We start from the raw sequence: 22,696 nt of genomic DNA, 5'->3' as shown, positions 1-22,696 counted from the left end.
TAATTTACAGTACTTGAATGTTTTTATATTAATGCACACATAATCCCTAATTCATTGCAGGGCTGTGGACGATATACTGCAGGAAAGCGTTGAGTGTGTTATTGTATTTTGGGCCGGGGGGTTGGGTGGGGGTATTTTCTCCATGTAGTGGGAAAATAAACCAAACCATACCTGGTTTAACCTGCACATTGATACTGGCCTTGAAGTTGCTGTAATATACTGCACTTTGGTGCTGTCTGTACTCCCAATCCCGATGCCTGACTGCATCTACTCCTCTCAAGTGTGGCTGCATGTGGTTTCAGCCCGAGCTCAGTGCACACTGTGGTGCCTAAGTCGCAGGTATACTTCTATAGCATGTCCATGTGATGTTTATTCTAACTATCATTTTTTGACGTGGCTTGTTTCTGACATTCCTATTACCTGCTGTCAGTTTGTCTGTTTTCTCTGTTACCTACCTGGACTGTCTTGGTTCATCCTTGACTGCTTGTGACCTAGACCTTTAGTTCATTTCACTTTGCGCCTGTACTGTCTTCCCCAAGGTCCATTTCCGTGACTGCCTTTCTTCAGGTCCATCCTAAGTCAGCTGCTGCCATATGAGAGAAACCTGGAGGTAGCAACCTGTGGGTGTCTTGCCACAAGTCCATCCTAGCAAGGATCCCTAGTTGAGGACCACTCACCCATTATACCCCATGCCTTGGTAAGCCCACATCAATCACTGGCAACGCAGTGGATTCACATATTCCTCAGTCTATGACAGCCTGCTCAGACCGTGGATCATGCCGACATTCCGTTGCCTGCTCTTGCTATTCAAGACTTCTCTGAGTGAGTGGAAAGGTAGACAGCTAAGCAAGACCATAGCATCCAGTTTTCTTCAAGTTCTGACTACCCATTTGGATTTGGTTCAAACATCTATAGCTTCTATCATTGCAGTTACGAATGCTAATTCTGTCTCTACAGTGGACTTGTGTTTATGTGTGTGATCCATAGGCTTGATGTAGCTTTTTATTTTTTAAGAAACTAGTCAAGGTAGCCTACATCATTTCTCTCATTTTCCTATTTATAGAAACCACTGGTTCCAACTTCTGAAGATTATATATAAATTGACTCTATTGAATGTATTTATACAAATTGGCTCATCTTTTCAAAGAGGAATATAATACAGAGACTGCGTTGACTAAGGTTGTCAATGATCTGATCACTGCTAAAACTAAACGCCATTACTCTCTCCTAATTTTCCTGGATCTCTCGGCTGCATTTGACACCGTTGACCACTCTCTTCTCATACAAACGCTGCGATCTCTAAGTCCTCAAGACACTGTTCTATCCTGCTTCTTATCCTACCTTTCTAATCTCTCTTCCACTGTTAATTTCTCTGGGGCCACCTCTGCTCCGCTTCCTTTATCAGTTGGAATACCGCAAGGCTCAGTGCTAGGTCCTCTGCTGTTCTCTATCTATACCGCTTCTCTTGGAAATCGAATAAATTCATTTGGATTTCAGTATCAACTCTATGCGGATGATACCCAAATTTATCTATCCTCTCCTGATCTCTCGACATCTGTGTTGTCCAGTGTAACTGACTGTCTTTCTGCCATTTCATCTTGGATGTCCTCTCGCCAACTCACACTTAATCATTCTAAAACAGAGTTAATAATATTCCCACCCACCAACAAGAGCATACCTGACATTTCTATCTCTGTTGATAACATGACCATAAATCCCACCCCACAAGCTCCCTGCCTAGGTGTAATCCTTGACTCACACCTATCCTTTGTTCCCCACATTGACTCTATATCTAAATCATGTTACATACATATAAAAAACATTTCCAGAATTCGCACATATCTCACACAAGACACTGCAAAAACTTTAATTCATGCACTTATCATCTCCCGCATTGACTATTGCAATTCCCTCCTTACTGGTCTTCCCCAAACAAGACTCAAACCCCTACAATCTATTTTTCACGCAGCGGCAAGATTGATTTTTCTTGCAAACCGTTATTCCTCTGCTGAATCACTCTGTATGTCTCTACACTGGTTGCCTGTTTTCTACCGAATCCAATATAAAATACTTTTACTAACCTACAAGGCCATCAACAAAGCTGCACCAACATACATCTCCTCTCTTGTCTCAAATATTTCCCAACTCGGCAACTCCGTTCTGCACAAGATCTCCGTCTCTCATCCACCCTCATTACATCCTCCCATTCCCGGTTACAGGACTTTTTTCTGGCTGCACCCACTCTATGGAACTCTCTCCCTCGCACAATAAGACTCTCCTCTGGTCTACAAACTTTAAAAGCGTTCCCTGAAAACCCACCTCTTCAGACAAGCTTATAATATTCCTCAACCACCCTCTTAACCTCACTACATTACCCTATTGCCACCCGTTACACAATTTCACACAAGACAACTACCCCCTGACCAACATTGTTGTGTGACAGGATCATTTAGCTTATGTAGTCTGGCTGGGCCGAAATGCAAAATGTAGACTTAACCCTAGCCTCATGTGTCAAACTCCCATTGTCCCATAGATTGTAAGCTTGCGAGCAGGGCCTTCTCACCTCTTTGTCTGTTTTACCCAGTTTATTAGTTTACTGTGTTTTTCCCCAATTGTAAAGCGCTGCGGAATATGTTGGCGCTATATAAATAAATGATGATAATAGACGATCCCTTGGTCTGTGTATCTATTGCGGCATCAACTGCCACTTTGTCAGCCAGTGCAATTTGAAGCTGCTAAGCCTAGGTGGGAAGGCCATAATTTGGCACATTAACAATTGTACAAAATACTGCCTGTTCTGCTCTGACATGTTGTTGAGAAGTTTTCTTGGTTAAGTTTAAGCTTTGCATTAAAAGGTACCTGTTATTATCAGAGTGAGGTCTTTGTATATTTCTGACATTATTGGATGTCTGGAGGCTCAATTCATCTAGATAATATAATGTTCCTCTTAAGTTATAAATTGTGATCCTGCATAAAGAGTTATTTTCCTTGTATGCAATCCCAAAATCCCCTGTATTCTGTAATTAATTAGAGCGCTAGTCAAGTTCTGTCATGTAGATCTTCTTGCTTTGGTACTAATATTGTTCTGGTTATACCAATCCCATGTGCAATCTCTAATCTGAAACCTTCCCTTGCTTTTGTCTATTGATCGTTCTCATATATATTTTTGGGGGATAAGACCCTATTTCCTCATTGTCCTTTGAACAGTCCAAGGGATTTGGTCTCAGGCTCCCTCTCTCCCCCAGGTGGTGTATATCCTCTGTCCTTGCTAGAAAGCAAAGCCATGGTCAACTATATCAACAAAAACTTTGAGAGGGTTCATCTGTAAATTATCTTCTCCTGCGGAGAAGAAAGACCATTCTCTGAAACCCTGCATTGATTACATAGCATTGAACAAAATTACCTTTAGAAAATGTTGCTGTTTGAGGGTCACATGATGTCAGACTGCTGAGCCGCTGCATGTGAAATTAGTTTATTATTGTGCACATAAGGAAAATACTGTCTGTTTTTCATGTAGCACACAAATACTTGATAGCTTATTTGTACACTGAAATTTAAAGTTGATCTAGGACGTGTCCTATCCCAACTATAAATCTGCCATCACATTTTAAATTTACTTCCCAATGCAACATGCTTTTGCCTTACTTTGCTTAACTTTCCTTAATGAATCAGGCCCATTTTCCTTAAGTAGAAAACCTTTGGAGGTTAGAGAATGTCCAACTTTCTTATAGTTTTTAAAAGGGACTGTATTTCACCTAACTGTTTCTCGTTTCTTCTGTCCTGTTCCAGCTGCTGGGCTGTACATCAAGAGTAGTGAGGCACTGAACATAATAGCTAACGCAATACATGCCAACCATGACAATGGTGTGGCTGTATTTCAAAGCACCCAACTTGCACGTATTGGAAATAACAGCATCTCATGCAACAGACTGAGTGGCGTCCATGTGGAGACAGCCTGTAGAGTGGAGTTACGAGGTAATGGTATCTATGACAACAGAAGCCATGGCATTGCCTCCAAGGGAGATGGAACCATCATAGAGAATGATATTATAGGAAACCGTGGTTGTGGGCTTCAGCTCATACAAACTGCTGACATGAAGGTACTGGTACTATTTGTTTGTTTTATGTTGTTTCACAGAGATCTGATCGCATTTTGAGTGGGATATATTTGTTTTCAGTGTAGTTTGCTAAAGAATTTTTGTTTTGCTACAAATTTGTACAACATTCAAGTCAACATAAAGTTAGAAAGTGGACGTACACAGACTTTTTATTTCCATATATTCTCCTACACACAGCAGGATTTTGATGAAGGTGTTAGGATGGAGTCTAAGGAGTTTATAACAAAAGTATAGAGTTTTTATTGTCGAAATGTTTCCAATTTTCTTGAATAACGATCTATAAATATGCACAATACTGGCCCTCGTCATTTTTACATTTGCAGAGTATTATCTATGTTTCTGATACTGAGTTGTATGTATGCCTGTTTGTATAGCGTACATGAATAATATTTGTAATGTGCATACACACAGACAGCACACATATATGTGCCCATGCAGATCTGTGTGCATCTGACATTGGGGAGACAGGGTGGGAAGGAGTGATCTACCATTGACTGAGTACAAGGACATGTTCACGCAAATACAAAATGCAGATGAGCACAGACACGCATACACGCCTGTCAGAAGCTGTAAGGATACAAATCAACTTTCTCACATCTAGAACCATGCCTTATTGGCCCATCTCACCTTGTTCATTCGCAACCATTAACTGTTCATTATTACCCCCAACCCCACCCCCCCCCCCCCCATCTTGTCTCTGTTTATGTTTTGAACAAAAAAATTAGTAACATGTACTTTCCATTCTTTTCTATCTCATGTAACTGTTACTTGTGTCCATTGAAGATACAAATACAAATTTAATAGAAATCTAAAACAAAATCCTACAACTAGCCCCGAAAAACAGTTTTGTGAATTGTACATATCTGGTATTTATATATTTAGGACAAATTGCTCATTTTTTTTTTATGAGGCAGTATTAACTGTGTATAAGTTATCTTAAAAAGGTGATTGTCCCATATTTTTGTCTGCATAGTGCTCATAAAAAGGTAACTGTTCTAACAGCTTACTAAAAAGATAGCCCTATCTGGCTTCAAAAAAAATAACAGTTTAAAATTTGGTTTTGTAAGAGTCATAAAGTAGTGTAGTGTGCTGACTACCTAGTAACTAATGACAGGTGGATATTAACAGTGCTGCTAGAAAGGACAGACAGAAAGGAGCATATTTACTGTAATAAATTATATAGGATGTAAGAGCAAATAAATCCAGTTTTGGAGCTGATATGAGATGCTGTGCAAGAAATAATTAGAACAGCTCCATGTAGATCTATAGAGTGGTTGTCAGCTAAGTATCTGCAAATTATTGGTACATAAAATAAAAAGTCACTCTGCAAAAGTGCAGTTAGGCTCTCAGCTATAAGCACATACTTGTCAACCTTTCGTGTTTTTCCTCCAGGGACCTCCCACACATTACGGGAGAGTAGGCAAGTGTATATATAAGGAACTGGCAGCCTTCCTGATTAGTCTTCCCTCTTTAGCCAAAGAGTTAGGCTAGGTACACACTGGAGAATTTTCCGAATGTATTATCTACAACGATTGTACCTGCAACTGAAGGTCCGATCAGACACGTTTTAAACAATTTGTGGAAGACCAACCTTCCGGGCAGCGATTTTTGACAGCCATATTGTCGTCTTAAAAGATTTTTATTTCATACATAGTGAAACGACATATGAGCTCCCTGCAGCTATATGCCGAAGAAATTTAAATGAAGGGCAGAATATCTCTGGCAAACACCTCCCAAAAACTTTTAAAGGGAAATGGAAACACGTCATCGCCATTCATTCTCTAATACATTTTTGTGTACGTTCGTTCGCAACTGCACAGCAATGATTTATTTTAATATTGTGGATACTATGGAATTATTGGCCAAATTAAGCAATCATTGGCACTTTGGAACATGGAAGTATAGACACCAAAGCGATATCTGACCGAACAGTCGTTTATTACATGATTTGCACGATGATTAGCTGAAAAACCTCCAGTGTGTAGCTAGCCTAAGTAAATGAATTCTTAATAATGTTTTCACGCCATATTTACTAGGCATCCATATATTTTCTAATCCATAGATTTGGACTGCACAAAGGTAATATGCTACCCCTTCATGGATCAAGGTTCACATGTAAAGCCCCTAATAAATATACATTTTTCCTTACTTACTACAACCACTGCAGGAATGGTTTCTTCCAGTCTCCTCTTACCTAAAATGCCTAAAAGTTCCAAACATGTGTTGACAGCTTGCCTCTATTTTTTTAGGTGACCAGGAACAGAATTCAGTCTTTTCATGGCTACGGTATAGCACTCCTTGATCATTCCAAAGGCCTTGTGCAGGAAAACGTCATCTTTCAAGGAAAATCAGGACAAAACATTTTGCAGCAGATGTCTAACAGTGAAGACTGCATCGTTCAACATAACAAGCTACTTACCTTCAAGAAAAAGTATGTTTTCTTCTTGTTGAAGTCATCATATTTGTTTCTTTGCTTATGTTTACAAAATAAATTGGATGACATTTAGGTTCTGGCACTGTAATAGTACACATTTTCATTTTCTGTATCAATGCAAAATTTTGTTTCCCATGTTATTGAAACATGAGTAAATAAGTATGAATGCTAGTGATTATTTTTGATAGCTTTGTCAAAATCATATTTTTATACTCGGGGCACAAGTACAGGCACATCCCCCAATGTGTCAGTTGTGGAACCTAAAGTACAAGGGACTGAGAATCTGGTGATACCCAAACCTGTATTATTAATAGGCTTTCTCAGAGCTGCTGGATAGAACTGTGAAACATAAGTATTATAAGGCTGGAGGGAAAGCTAGGTCATTCAGAGAGTCTTGTATCATGGCGCTTGCTGTCACAGTCACTCATTTGTAGCAGCATTGAGAGCCATGAGTGTGAACCAAAGTGCAGGTACCCCATTGTTAATGAGATAAAAAGAAGTCATCTGATGTAAGTGATTATTGTTCAACTGAGAGAGAATAAAACTTAGGGTTATGAACTGGGACTGCATTTGTTTGTGATTTGTAATGGAAATGTTAAAGAAGTGTAAACTGTGGAAGATTTATGAACTGATACACAATATTTGTTCAATTTGAGATTTATAAAGGAGAGCATGAACCGGGATATGAAAAGTACTAGATGAACTTACTGTTTCATATATGTATAAACAGTTATTTTTAAGTAGAATATAGTTTTCCTTTATTTTTGTTTTTATTTTAATACATGGTTCCACTGCCCACCTTCAATCAATTTTTGTCCGACTATTCCCACCAGTCACACTATGATATATTAATCCGTTGTGAGTCAAGTGCTATTATTATTATTACTTAATAAGAGCAATATACAGGGAGATGGAGCTATTCAGAAATATAGCCACGGTTTCTTTAAATCTGGTTTTAGTAGTTGCGTTGCACTATTTCGTACAGTAAATTAAATGTATCAATTGTTAAACTGACGGTTTCCTTTTTCAGTTCTTCGGTTGTACCGCATTCTCCACATGTACACTTCTAGTATTCAGTGGTGCAGTGTTGTAGTGCTAGTTTGAGATAAAGGAATGTGACTGCATTGCCATTAATTGAGTACTGCTTACCTGCAGGTCAGATGTTACATGGAAGTTAGAGAACCCTCCTGCCAGACCATATATTGAAGGCTGTACAAGAGGAGTCTCCAGCACCCAAAGTAGTCAGAGGGTCGCCACTGTTACCACCAGGATTGCAGCAAGAGTGGAAGGACGCTGTCACAACAATGGTAGCATCTTCTGTTCTATTCTTTGACTACAGGACAATATTTGCCCTGCTTTACTTCATATCTGACCTCTGAAAAATAATCCATCATGACGATACTCGTGTCAGTGATATGAACATTATACTTTATGGAGGAGATGAGGTACCACCAAAGTACAGACTTCAGTCTGTTAAATACAGCATCCTCATACGTTTTACATTATTGTTTGCATATGTATATTGGACATCCAGTTACTGTAAGGTTTACACAATAACATCACTTCTCTGGTTCTTGGAGCATTTCAACGAGGTAAGATTGGCAACATCTACCTTGCCGAGGATATTTAGTAATAGAGCAAAATCAGGGTTGGACAAAGCTGAATACAATATATTTCTTATGGACTCTTTCTACAGGTTTACAGATATTCCATTAAAATGCTTTCCATTAAACACTACATATCATTATGATGACCCTCACTCCCTGTGTTGACATGGAACTTGTATGTATCAAGTGGCACCTTACTCTATATGATGTTGGTGTTTACATGTAGCTTAGACCTGACAAAATACTTAAAAGACATATGTGTCTTGCAATTAGATGATGCATAATCAGTACCAATTTATACATCATGTTACAGTCCATATTTATTACATGAGAAGGAAATCACTGTCTTTAATGTAGACAATTTCATAGAGATCTCTATGTCTGAGTGAAGCTCAGCAGCTTTTTTACAGTTTTAAAGAATTCAACAAAAAATAAAAACAATTCCTAGCATACTACAGATGTCTACATGTACGTGCCATACACACGACACAGTTTTAAAAAAAAAAAAAAAGCCTAAAACCTTTAGATATGATAGATTTGTTTTCTTATTGCAACTTTTATTTTGTTGGTTATAATCTTTTGGAAAATATGAAGAACTGCCACCAATGTATAAAACCATTGGTGTATTTAAAATCTGAAATAAGAATTTGTCTAGTAGTACGTGTTCAAAATAAAACAGTTTTTTTGCAATTATCAGCCATTCCGCTAACCAACTACAGTGATAGAAACCATCTTTTTAACCGCTACCATCCTGCTGAATCCGGCTCTGACTCCTTGAAATTGAATACCACTGTTAGCGGATATAATACTAGAAGAAATGGCAATTCCTCATGCTACAGTGGTTAACATGATATAAGTAATACTATATGAGAACATGATCTAGGAAGTACTTTTAAACTGAAAATGTCTATTCAGTATACTAAGTTCACATTTAAGACCAAATGCTTTCAAATATAAATAGCTGTAAATGACACATTTGGGTATGGGATAGGCAACATATATGCAACATATGAGTCATATGGGATATGACTCATAAGCAATGGTTGACGTGGGCTGGTATATCGCCACTTCTCCTACTGCCTTCATTGTAATACTAGCAAATCCCATACACCTGCATTTTCATTACCGCCACTAGTGAGTTTCCAATTGAACCACTGCTCATAAGGATATGAATTGTGTAAAAATATGCTTTATCTAGAGCAGGACACTGGTCTTCTGTCGCTGGGTGCAACAGGATATCCCAAAAAAAACAGCCTGCTAGAGTTGGTGTCTTGCAATGTTTTATCACAATTATACAGTAAAGCTAATATAACCTAGAGAGATATTAACCTTTTGTCTTTGTTTTTATGTATAGAAGGACCATTATTATATGTAGAAGCCTATATCTGACATGCATATCTGAAGGACAACATTTTCCTATGTTCTTTTTTAAGAAATAGGTTTGTGAAAACTGTATATATATGAAAAAACAGTACATTAAAGCTATATTTTATATGTTTTTTGTTTTCATTTACTTTGGATTGTTGAACAGTGTAAATAGAAGTATCTAACAAGACAGGTAATGAGGTAAATTGGATGGTTGAAATACACTACTGAAACAGTTAACTTTTTTTAATAAGCAGAGTCAAAATGTATTTGAATTGCCTTAAACCCCTTAAGGAGCATACAAAGCCACTATTTGCTATTAATAATATACATAAAAAAACTGGAGTGTTTATATCTAACTAAATATATCCATCATTATATCAACCCTCTGCAGAAACAGTGTCCGTTACCATTAAAAAACTGTTGCAAAGACATGGAAGGGCTTCAGCTGTCTGTTGAAAAGTACTACCATCCCAATCCATTGCTGAGTTGTAGTGGAATCTCAGATTAATAGTGATCAATGTATTTTATGTTCATGGTTCATATCTGAAAATTTTAATTTTTGCATTGATTGGTCCCTTTGAGCACGAGGCCAGGGGGCTTCTATTTATATGTGCTCAGGAAACATAGTACACTAAAAGTATTTTGTGGTTGCACAGGGCTTTTATTTATTTTCAGATTAAATTATGTAGATAAATACTAGCCTTGACCTAGTAGTCTCAGTATTGCCTCTAACACTACCCAGATATTAGCCCAAGCCCTAAATCTAAACTACCATCAAGTTTTAACCCTGATCAAGTCTTACTATTACCCTAGTACATAAAAGTACTACAAGGCCTCTGAATAAGGTGAATCGGTGGCTAGGTCATCTCGATAAGTAGTTAAAGTGTGTGCATGGAATGCAGAAACGTATTTACCAGCGCAGGACATGGCCTTGTCCTGGGGCACAACGGAGAAGAGAGGGGGGCACAGACTACTAATAGCCCCTGTAAGGTAATAAATAAATTATTTTGTATCTTTCTTTTCTTTCTCCTTATTTCTTTCTATATGTATCATCATCATCATCATTTATTTATATAGTGCCACTAATTCCACAGCGCTGGCTCAGTTTTTGATGGCTCCGGTCTAATATTTCCTCCACCAGCCCTGTGCCCGAGGTACAACACCTCTGCCATCCCCATCTGACATTTGTCTGGTTTGATCATCAACCCTGCCTGACTAATCTGGGCTAATACTTGGGCCACATGTTGCAGGTGGTCCTCCCATGTCTCACTAAAAATAGCTATATCGTCCAGGTATGCTCCTGGACGAACTCCTCACACCCTGTCAGCAAACGATCTACTGTATGCTGAAAGATGGCCAGGGCATTCTTCATTCTGAAGGGCATGGCAGTAAACTCAAATAGTCCAAATGGAGTGGTGAATGCAGACCTCTCTTGTGCCTCCCTGGCAAGGGGTATCTGCCAGTACCCCTTACTAAGGTCCAGCGTGGACACATAGGGAGCCGCCCCCAGCCTTTCTAACAGCTCATCTACCCGGGGTATAGGATACGCGTCTGTCCCCGTCACTTTCTTCAGTTTACTATAATCCACGCAGAAGCGTGTACTCCGGTCTTTCTTGGGCACTAATACCACACTGGCCGCCCAGGGACTATTGGATGGTATAATGGTCTCCAATGCCAGCATTTCATCGACCTCTTTTTTGATCATGTCAAGCACCTCGGGACTCACTCGATATGCGGGTTGCTGAATAGGCCGAGCCTCCTTGGTGTCGACATAATGGGCCACTACATGAGTGCGCCCAGGCCTGCTGGTGAACTGAGGCCTCTCTACCTCCAATACTCCCTTCATCTGATGAGTTTGGGCACCTGGTAACTGCTTGCCTATGGACACTGCCTCCACCCCTAAGTCCTTTTTGGTTGCTGCAAGAATGTCGGGTATAGGGTCAGGCTCTGGGTCGTCCATAGGTGGGCAGCAGATGGCCACGGCCACTATTTCCCTGGTGACGTACTATTTTAACCTATTTTAACCTGAAAATGTCTATTCAGTATACTAAGTTCACATTTAAGACCAAATGCTTTCAAATATAAATAGCTGTAAATGACACATTTGGGTATGGGATAGGCAACATATATGCAACATATGAGTCATATGGGATATGACTCATAAGCAATGGTTGACGTGGGCTGGTATATCGCCACTTCTCCTACTGCCTTCATTGTAATACTAGCAAATCCCATACACCTGCATTTTCATTACCGCCACTAGTGAGTTTCCAATTGAACCACTGCTCATAAGGATATGAATTGTGTAAAAATATGCTTTATCTAGAGCAGGACACTGGTCTTCTGTCGCTGGGTGCAACAGGATATCCCAAAAAAAACAGCCTGCTAGAGTTGGTGTCTTGCAATGTTTTATCACAATTATACAGTAAAGCTAATATAACCTAGAGAGATATTAACCTTTTGTCTTTGTTTTTTTGTATAGAAGGACCATTATTACATGTAGAAGCCTATATCTGACATGCATATCTGAAGGACAACATTTTCCTATGTTCTTTTTTAAGAAGTAGGTTTGTGAAAACTGTATATATATGAAAAACAGTACATTAAAGCTATATTTTATATGTTTTTTGTTTTCATTTACTTTGGATTTTTGAACAGTGTAAATAGAAGTATCTAACAAGACAGGTAATGAGGTAAATTGGATGGTTGAAATACACTACTGAAACAGCTAACTTTTTTTTATAAGCAGAGTCAAAATGTATTTGAATTGCCTTAAACCCCTTAAGGAGCATACAAAGCCACTATTTGCTATTAATAATATACATAAAAAAACTGGAGTGTTTATATCTAACTAAATATATCCATCATTATATCAACCCTCTGCAGAAACAGTGTCAGTTACCATTAAAAAACTGTTGCAAAGACATGGAAGGGCTTCAGCTGTCTGTTGAAAAGTACTACCATCCCAATCCATTGCTGAGTTGTAGTGGAATCTCAGATTAATAGTGATCAATGTATTTTATGTTCATGGTTCATATCTGAAAATTTAAATTTTTGCATTGATTGTTCCCTTTGAGCAGGAGGCCAGGGGGCTTCTATTTATATGTGCTCAGGAAACATAGTACACTAAAAGTATTTTGTGGTTGCACAGGGCTTTTATTTATTTTCAGATTAAATTATGTAGATAAATACTAGCCTTGACCTAGTAATCTCAGTATTGCCCCTAACACTACCCAGATATTAGCCTAAGTCCTAAATCTAAACTACCATCAAGTTTTAACCCTGATCAAGTCTTACTATTACCCTAGTACATAAAAGTACTACAAGGCCTCTGAATAAGGTGAATCGGTGGCTAGGTCATCTCGATAAGTAGTGTGTGTGCATGGAATGCAGAAACGTATTTACCAGCGCAGGACATGGCCTTGTCCTGGGGCACAACGGAGAAGAGAGGGGGGCACAGACTACTAATAGCCCCTGTAAAGTAATAAATAAATTATTTTGTATCTCTTTCTTTCTCCTTATTTCTTTCTATATGTATCACCATCATCATCATCATCATTTATTTATATAGCACCACTAATTCAGCAGAGCTGTACAGAGAACTCATTCACATCAATCCCTGCCCCATTGGAGCTTACAGTCTAAATTCCCTACTATAGACACACACACACACACACACACACACACACTAGGGTCAATTTTTTTTATTGCAGCCAATTAACCTACCAGTATGTGTTTGGAGTGTGGGAGGAAACCGGAGCACCCGGAGGAAACCCACGCAAACACAGGGAGAACATACAAACTCCACACAGATAAGGCCATGGTCGGGAATTGAACTCATGAGGCAGATGTGCTAACCACTACGCCACTGTGCTGCCCACATATATGTATTAATTAATCTTTAGTTTAATATATATATATATATATATATATATATATAAATATAATGCCTATATTAAAGGATGGCATCAATTTTTTATGGCTCGGGTCCAATATTTCCTCCATCAACCCTGTGCCCGAGGTACAACACCTCTGCCATCCCCATCTGACATTTGTCTGGTTTGATCGTCAACCCTGCCTGGCTAATCTGGGCTAATACTTGGGCCACATGTTGCAGGTGGTCCTCCCATGTCTCACTAAAAATAGCTATATCGTCCAGGTATGCTTTTGGACGAACTCCTCACACCCTGTCAGCAAACGATCTACTGTATGCTGAAAGATGGCCAGGGCATTCTTCATTCTGAAGGGCATGGCAGTAAACTCAAATAGTCCAAACGGAGTGGTGAATGCAGACCTCTCTTGTGCCTCCCTGGAATGGGGTATCTGCCAGTACCCCTTACTAAGGTCCAGCGTGGACACATAGGGAGATGCCCCCAGCCTTTCTAACAGCTCATCTACCCGGGGTATAGGATACGCGTCTGTCCCTGTCACTTTCTTCAGTTTCCTATAATCCACGCAGAAGCGTGTACTCCGGTCTTTCTTGGGCGCTAACACCACACTGGCCGCCCAGGGACTATTGGATGGTATAATGGATCTCCAATGCCAGCATTTCATCGACCTCTTTTTTGATCATGTCAAGCACCTCGGGACTCACTCGATATGCGGGTTGCTGAATAGGCCGAGCCTCCTTGGTGTCGACATAATGGGCCACTACATGAGTGCGCCCAGGCCTGCTGGTGAACTGAGGCCTCTCTACCTCCAATACTCCCTTCATCTGATGAGTTTGGGCACCTGTTAACTGCTGGCCTATGGACACTGCCTCCACCCCTAAGTCCTTTTTGGTTGCTGCAAGAATGTCGGGTATAGGGTCAGGCTCTGGGTCGTCCATAGGTGGGCCGCAGATGGCCACGGCCCCTATTTCCCTGGTGACGTACTATTTTAACCTATTAATGTGATAGGTATCCACCCGCTTCCCGGTTCGATCTAGTGCAATAACGTAATCTACCCGGCCCTATCTGTCCACTATGGCATAGGATCCTGCCCAGGTCATCTGTAACTTGTGCTTTCTGGCAGGTACTAGCAACATCACTTTCTGTCCAACTTCTAACTCCCTTTCTCGATATATGTAATAATTGCGCAGCCTTTCCTGCTCCCCCAAAATATGGGCATGAGCGAGCTGCATCAACCTCTGCAATCTATCCCTCATTTGTACCTCATATTTCAAGACTGGAACCTCAGGTTCCTGGAATGACCCTTTCCAAATTTCCCGAACTAGGTCGATAGTCTTTGAGCATATAATAATTCAAAAGGAGAGAATTCTGCGGCACTTCGCAGTATGCAAATAATAGCTGCTGCAATGACTTCTCCCAGTCCCCCCCCCTCCTGCTTAAGGGTCCCATTAAATATCTTGCAAAGACCGTTAGTCTGGAGATGGTAGGGGGTTGTAGGGAAGGGATGGATCTCAAATTTGTCCCCTTCTTTCCTGTTAGGCTTGGTTTCTTAAAAGGTCCCACAATGTCCATGGCTCCCCTCCTAAACGGCTCACCTATGATGGGCATGGACTGTAGGGGGACCCGACATGGGGGTCCCACAAGGCGTTGGTATACATCGCATGAGGACCTATAGTGTTTGACCTCCTGGTTAACTCCAGGCCAGAAGAAATGTTGTAGCAACCGGGCACGGGTTTTACGAACCCCTATGTGGCCAGCTAGGGGAATGTCATGGGCTAGTGCTAGTAACCGGCGACGGTACTGCTGGGGAACAATCAGCTATATCCTAGTCACTCCTGGCCCTAGAGGATCAGCCTTAGGGGGCATCCGGTACAACCTCCCTTCTTCCCACATGATCATATCCTCCTGAAGTCCCCAATCTTTCCGCCGGGCTGCGGAGACCATCTAAGGCTGGGTCAGTCTGTTGGGCTTTCCTAAATTCAGTCCTATTTACCTTCCCAGATTCATGTTAATGTCAGGTAAGTCTGGTACAGCATTACTCACAGACAGCAGTTCAGGTGGTGTGGCAGCTGATCCAACAGGGACTTCTGGTGCTGGTATGTGTGGGTCATCGGGTGCTGTCTCCACAGCCTGTGCTCGAGTCCGTGTGATATCTCCCACAAAGTAACTGGCCAATCCACCCCCCAGAATAACGTGGGTAGGTAATCCATCCAAAAGTCCCACATTCACCTCCCCAAAACCCTGGCCATGGGGATAACTAATCTGGCCTCCCGCCATCGAAATTTTGATTTACCTGTTCTTTAGCCTTTGATTAGGTGGGCCGTATCAGATTAATAGAAGCCCTAGAGTCCCTGCAGTTCCTGGCCATTACTTTTACAGACTGCATGTGTCCCTTCATATTTGCAGGGGTAGCCTTTCTGATTACCGCTACCACCTCCATCTTATAGACTACTTCCACCGCTTCTGGCGCATCAGGATCATAGTACCCCTCCCCACCATCAATCGATTTTCCTTGGCACATTGAAAGTCGGGGCACAGCTGGTCTCAATCCAGGGAACCGTCTTCCTCCCCATGGGCAATTTCGTTGTATGTGCCCTGGTTGTTGGCAAGTGTAGCACCGCCTCGGGTCAGATACTGCTGGACCACAGAGTCTGATTTTGCCCATTTGCGCCTTAGTGAATTGGTTTTCTTTTGCCTTTGAATTAGTTCTATTATTGGATTGAAAATAGTATTAAAGTCCTCACCCATAATTATGTATGGATGACCACTTAATTTCATTATTTATGACTATTTCCGTTAACCCATTATAGTTCTTATTTCTCCCTAAATCCACAGGACAAATTTATATATCATATATTTATGCATATATTTTCAAGAAAGACTGAACACAAGTTGTAGCTTCATTTAAAATGTTTTGTATTCTTAATTACCATTCTAATTGTAAAACTCATATATATAATATAAAACGGCAAACAGAGTATATTGCACAAACTCAACAGGTTTCGTTTGCGCTATTAAAATAAGTGGTATAGCATAGATGTTCATACAATACATTACATTAATTTTCTGTTTTATAGATATACAAGTTATTGTGTTTGTGTGGTTCTCAGCTATTGTGCAGTGTAAAGGTGTGCGAGTCTGTTTTACCTATTGTTAAATGTGTGTGAATGTGCTCTGGAATTGTGTGTGTGTGTTTGGGGGAAGGGCAGAAAGCTGTGGGGAGTGGGGGGAGACACATTCCGGCTGGACTTAATTTTAAGCATTAAACAAAACACATTTTAACCTTCCACCTACATTTCACAACAGTATTAACTGAAATCTGATATAAATGGCTTTCCAGGCACACAAACCTCCATTCCATTCAACTTACAGTTTCCATCAGCTGGGAGCTGTGTGTCTGTATGTCCTATTATGGTGGGAGCAGAGAAGAAAGAGACCTTATTTGCCTCGTGTTACATAAGATAATGTCTTTCTTCTGGGTGGAGTCAACTTTCCTCAGGAAATATACAAATCAGAAGAACAGTTGTTGTCAACACTTATCCTGAACACTGCATATGTGTCTATAGCAAAATGAAAACATGAGGTATTGGTTCATATTTTGCTCAAAACATTTAAACATTTATCCAAGTGTCAAGGGCACCTCATTTTTGTAGGTCCTACACTGACCTATATGCTTTAAACACCATTAAAATGCAGTTAAAATCAGATTTACTAATTTCCCAGGTATAGGGGCTTACAACTAGCAAGCGCTGGCTTGTGAGCCACACTGAAATGAGCCTTAAATAGCCTTGATGAACAGCTGCTATGACAACATAAGGCAATATTTTGAGACAAGATCCAAGAAGAAATAAGTCTGCGCTCGGCCTATTCCATATTATATATGGTACCAGCTGCATGGTACTATAATTGCCCATATATGTACACAAAACAAAGACAGTTGTTGTCAGAGCTTATCCTTACCACTGTATGTATGTATACCTGTGTGTATGTAGCAAAATGAAAACATGAGGTTCAGATTTTGATCAAATACATAATATTATAACACTACTGTGCTTAGCTTTGTATTCTCCAATCCAATTTTTTTTTTTTAAAACTATTGGTATCACCTTCCTTTCAATGAGATTCTTCTAATAAAGCTATATCTGGTTTAAAACATTTAAGTTGTTGTATAATCTTTTTCCTCTTTAATACTGCATTCAATACTTCTAAATTCCAAGACAAAAATGTATTTCCCTTTTAATTCAAATATTATCTTCCTCTTGTCCTTTATGTATAACCATAACTTAATTTACCATACTTTCCTTGTTTTTGTAATCATTATTAAAGTAACTTATGACTTACAAGTAAGCCACAAAAAAGAAAATAATAAAGTGAAAAGAACACAAGGCAAAAACTACTACCCAACAAATAGATGTGTTTCTTTAAATATCTTAATCTTAACATAATATTTTATAATTATAATTGTGTTTTAATATGTGTTTTTTTCTTCCTCATATTCAGGCAGATTCAATTCTCTAAATATCTGCGCAAGATGCCTACAGAAGTAACGCTGATTTTTATTTGTGTCCCACAGAGATGCGAGCAAAACTCAGCGTTACTTTTTATCATAGTAACGGTAAAAAACCGCATAGCGATATTCTTAGGAACATCCCAGACAATTGAATCTGGCCCATTGTGTCTAAATTTACAATCTTATAAATAGATATTCGGTGACCTTTTCTTTACTTCTTATTGCCTTCCTCCTTCCGTTTGTGGGCTTGTCTATTCAAAACCAAAAGTGCTTTAGCTGAAGTTGAAGAATCAGAATACAATGGTTCTGCATTATGGATAATACTTAATTTTGCAGGATATATTAATGCAAATCTTATGCCCTTTGTAAAAAGTTCTTTACAAACTGGCAATAAAATCATGCCTTTTTGTCACCACCTGGTAGGAAAATTCTTGAAACAATGAAAGTTTATCTCCTTGATAACAAAGTTCTGAATGTTTTTGGTATGCTTCCAGCAATCTGATCATATCTACCGAATTTAATAACTTAACTAAAACAGGTCTAGGTCTGCTTTCTACTTTATCTTCCAGGATCTATTCTACAGCCAAAAGTTTTGAGAATGACATAAGTATTGGTTTTCACAAAGTTTGCTGCTTCAGTGTACAAGCATTTCATTAGTGTCAAAGGCTTTTATTGACAATTACATTAAGTTTATGCAAAGAGTCAATATTTGCAGTGTTGACCCTTCTCTCTGAAGACCTCTGCAATTTGCCCTGGCATGCTGTCAGTCAACTACTGGGCCACATACTGAATTATGGCCACCCATTCTTACCTAAGCAATGCTTCTACTTTGTCAGCATTTGTGGGGGGGTTTTGTCCACCCACCTCAATGGCATTAAGGTCTGGGGAGTTTCCTGGCCATGGACCAAACATTTTGATGTTTCGATCCCCGAGCCACTTAGTTGTCACTTTTGCCTTATGGCAAGGTGCTCCATCATGCTGGAAAAGACATTGTTTGTCACCAAACTGTTCTTGGATGGTTGGGAGTAGTTGCTCTTGGATGATGTTTTGGTAATGGTACCATTCTTTATTCATGGCTGTGTTCTTAGGCAAAATTGGGAGTGAGCCCACTCCCTTGGCTGAGAAGCAACCACACACATGAATGGTCTCAGAATGCTTTACGTGTAGGAGGAGGCACCCTCTGTCCAGAGCTGGGCAAGGTAAAGGCTATCATAGCGTGGCTGACCCCTACCACGAAAAAGCAGGTCATGTCTTTCTTAGGTACAGCTGGATATTATTGAAAATTCACGACCCATTATAGCACCCTAGCCAAACCTCTGACTGACTTGACAAAAAAGAAATTACCGCAGGTGGTTAATTAGACAGAGGATTGTGAAAATACATTTACAGCTTTAAAATATGCTTTGGCCCAGTCCCGTTCTACAGAGCCCAGATTTCAAATGGAGGTTAAAAGTACAGACCGACGCGTCTAACTATGGACTAGGAGCTGTCCTTAGCCAGGTGACAGCACAGGGGGAGGAGGACCCTATCATTTTCCCAAGTAGAAAACTACTCCCCTGGGAGGTGGCATTTGCTACCATTGAATAAGAGTGCCTAGCCATCGTATGGGCACTTCAAAAGCTACAGCCCTACCTGTATGGGTTGGATTTCCCCATTATTATAGCCATAATCCTCTAAGCTGGCTGAATAGAGTTTCTGGGGAAAATGGAAAGCTGTTATGATGGAGTTTAATTTTGCAGCAATATAACTTCACCCTTCAGCACCAGAAGGGCGCAGAACATGGAAACGCACATGGCCTCTCGCGCCAAGGGGCAGAAGTGGTGGATGGACAGAAGAGACAGTGACAGGTCAGTTCTCCGTGCCCTAGGTTAGGGGGAGGTGTGACGAAATGTAGTATATCTAATGACATAATGACATGTTTGTTATTTTCTGTTGAATCTATGTATAACACTGAATATTTTATGTAACCTTTCAAAGTGTATTTTGTTAACTGACCTAGGCAAGTGACAATGGTCTTGTGAAAGTAGCCAGGCCCAGATAAATTTCTGAGTAGTTTGTGTATGCAGAGGAGTTAAACTTAGCCAAGCCCAACGACAAGCAAAGGTGAGACTTCAAGGTCCTGTGGACATTCCGATCTCATCTCACTTTGAAAGCCCTGTGACATTTGGGAGATCAATCTGTCTTATTGACAGCTAAATTCCTAAGGTGGGGGTGAAGAGTCAAAAGAAATGGTTTAAAATCTTCTGCCTTAGACATCAGATTGTGCATTTCATGAGGGGTCTATCAAGACAGAAATGTCCCATACTTTTCAATTGTGTTCCCCTCACACACAGCAAGTCTACCTCTTTAGTACTCTGATCTTATTTCCTATTTTATTTTCTGAAACTCATTTGTGCAACATTTTGTATGTCTATTAATTTTTGTAAATAAGCCTTTGAAATATTTTGCAGATTAAACATATATAATCTAGAGTATTTCTGTGATTCTTTGTAAACTAACGAAGCCCAATGAGGCTCATGCTACATGTCTATGTGATTTCAGTGTGAAACATTAATAAGTGGTTCTGGTGAACATAAGGATACCATAATAAATCCTTTGTGGTGGTAGAAAAGGTGTATGCATTGTTAATTAACTAAGATAACACCAGCCCCTAGTATACCTTTTTATTTGAGCAAAGTACTCTCCAGTCGCAATACTGCATAAGACACAGAGAAGGGTATGCAATTGTCAGCGAGGTTTTTTTTGACCACGTTAAATCATTTTAACGCTGTTTTTTTTATCATTTTCAAGCGGGTTAACTTTACCCGCAATTGTAACGCTACGTTTTTTCACAAAACAGTCCTCTCGCGCTCCAGTGGAAGGTCTATTGAAAGTATAGGGTGTGCCAGAGGCAGCCGCGTTAAAAGCTATTCAATTATTTTTTAACGGGGTGGGTAAAACAAGAAAATATGCTGTTTTATCTCACACCTCCTTGAGGTGTGTTAAAAATTAAAAACCTCTGAAAAGTATTTGAAATCATGTAATAATGTGGAAAAAAAGTTAAACTTATGTTTTATCACTAATGCCTAACTTGTGTAAGTTGATGTTTTTGTGAAAAAAATAATGAAATAAAATAAACATAAAACAAAATAAAAAAATAAAATCACTAATTATATTTATGTATGTTTTTGGTACAAATATGAATGTAGTAATGTGTTTTGACATGGTATAAATGATTTATGGTAAAAAATAGTTCAATTAAAAAAATATGCTAAAGAAAGTACTGTAACATAGATATTATCAATGTGTAATGCAATCTAATGTATGGAAATGCATGCAAAACCTTTTTTTTGTGTTATACATGACAGCGTTAAAACTCCTTCACTTCCCTAAAATCTCGCAAACAATTTTTAATATGAGGGGGCAGCGTTCACTCTTTTTCAATTGAATTGCATGAGTTTTCCCGCTGCGCTAACTCAAAACGGTCGCTATTGCCGTCAAAAATCTGTGGGAGATTTTTATTTTTATTTTTTCCTTGGCGGGGGAGAAAAAAAAAAAAACTTGTTAACAATTCAGTAACCCCCAGACAGACACTGGACCCCACAGAAAGGTCATTCTAAGAAAAAGCTTGGACCTTTTCCTATAATTCGAGGATCACTCTGTGGGATAAGCTTTGGGGTATTTGTACAATAATAAATGTCTCAAATTTAAGCAACTATTAAATGAACATTTATTTTCCCATGATCAGGCTACCAACTCCGTTGTCTTACACTCAAACTAGCCCAGACTTCTTCAGTCATCTGAACTGAGAAACATATAAATGGGCCAGTCAGTTAGCAATGCTGTGACAGACATGAAATGCAAACGGTGAATTTAACATTTCATTCTTGTTGAAGTATTGTAAAAAATTACCATGTGTGCCATTCATTTTTGATTTCTTATTTAAATTTATGAAACCAGAAGCAAGTAAATCTACGTGTCAACACCTTTCTCTGGCTGTGTATTTTAATCCAGCACTCCATTGTTTTGTTTTAATTTGCATTAGATTAGGTTCAGAAAACCTTACTGTGTACAATCTTTATCGTCTGCTAGTCCAGCATGTCACCAGTTATGCAGCCAATCAGCTAATCAGACTGTTCAAAGCAGCAGAGTATGCACCAAGTGTGCTGATCTTATGTGACTTGTCCAATTGTGTGATTATTATGTATACAGTGCCAATGATATTATGCAGCACTGAAAAAAGAATATGCAATCATTCAATGCAGTCCCTGCCCCATGCAGATTTATAGGTTGAATATACAAACTCCTCAAAGACAGTGCCTTGGTAGGAATCAAACTCATGACCCCCAGCACGCTAATCTGTCCATAGGATGTTGTTCCAGAACTGTAATGGCTTTTTTAGATGTTGTTTGCTAAACTCTAATCTAGTCTTCCTGTTTGTGGCTCACAAATGGTTTACATCTTGTGGTGAGCCTTCTATATTCACTCTTGTGAAGTCTCCTCTTGATTGTTGACTTTGACACATATACACCTACCTGCTGGAGAGTGTTCTTGATTTGGCCAACTGTTGTGAAGGGGTTTTTCTTCACCAGGGAAAAAACTATTCTGTCATCCACCACAGTTTTCCATGGTCTTTCAAGTCTTTTGGTGTTGCTAAGCTCTCCGGTGCGTTCTTTCTTTTTAAGAATGTTCCAAACAGTTGATTTGGCCACACCTAACCCATCTCTGATGGGTTTGTTTTGATTTTTCAGCCTAATGATAGCTTGCTTCACTGCTAGCGACAGCTCTTT

At 39.5% G+C, this 22,696-nt stretch overlaps 1 protein-coding gene across 1 annotated transcript in view; it reads left to right on the top strand.

Annotated features, from left to right (window-relative positions):
* Positions 1–7,900, top strand: part of FBXO10 (F-box protein 10) — a 103,108-nt gene extending 95,208 nt beyond the window's left edge. The window contains exons 10-12 of the mRNA XM_075208385.1: positions 3,790–4,100; positions 6,368–6,549; positions 7,708–7,900. Of these exons, the coding sequence (XP_075064486.1) occupies positions 3,790–4,100; positions 6,368–6,549; positions 7,708–7,885 (671 nt within the window). The 3' untranslated portion in view covers positions 7,886–7,900. The remainder of the gene's footprint in view (positions 1–3,789; positions 4,101–6,367; positions 6,550–7,707) is intronic.
* The last annotated feature ends 14,796 nt before the right edge of the window (positions 7,901–22,696 follow it).

This window comes from Mixophyes fleayi, chromosome 1 (assembly GCF_038048845.1).
Source record: "Mixophyes fleayi isolate aMixFle1 chromosome 1, aMixFle1.hap1, whole genome shotgun sequence".
Classification (NCBI taxonomy): domain Eukaryota; kingdom Metazoa; phylum Chordata; class Amphibia; order Anura; family Limnodynastidae; genus Mixophyes; species Mixophyes fleayi.
This window is presented reverse-complemented; position numbering and strand designations above follow the sequence as displayed.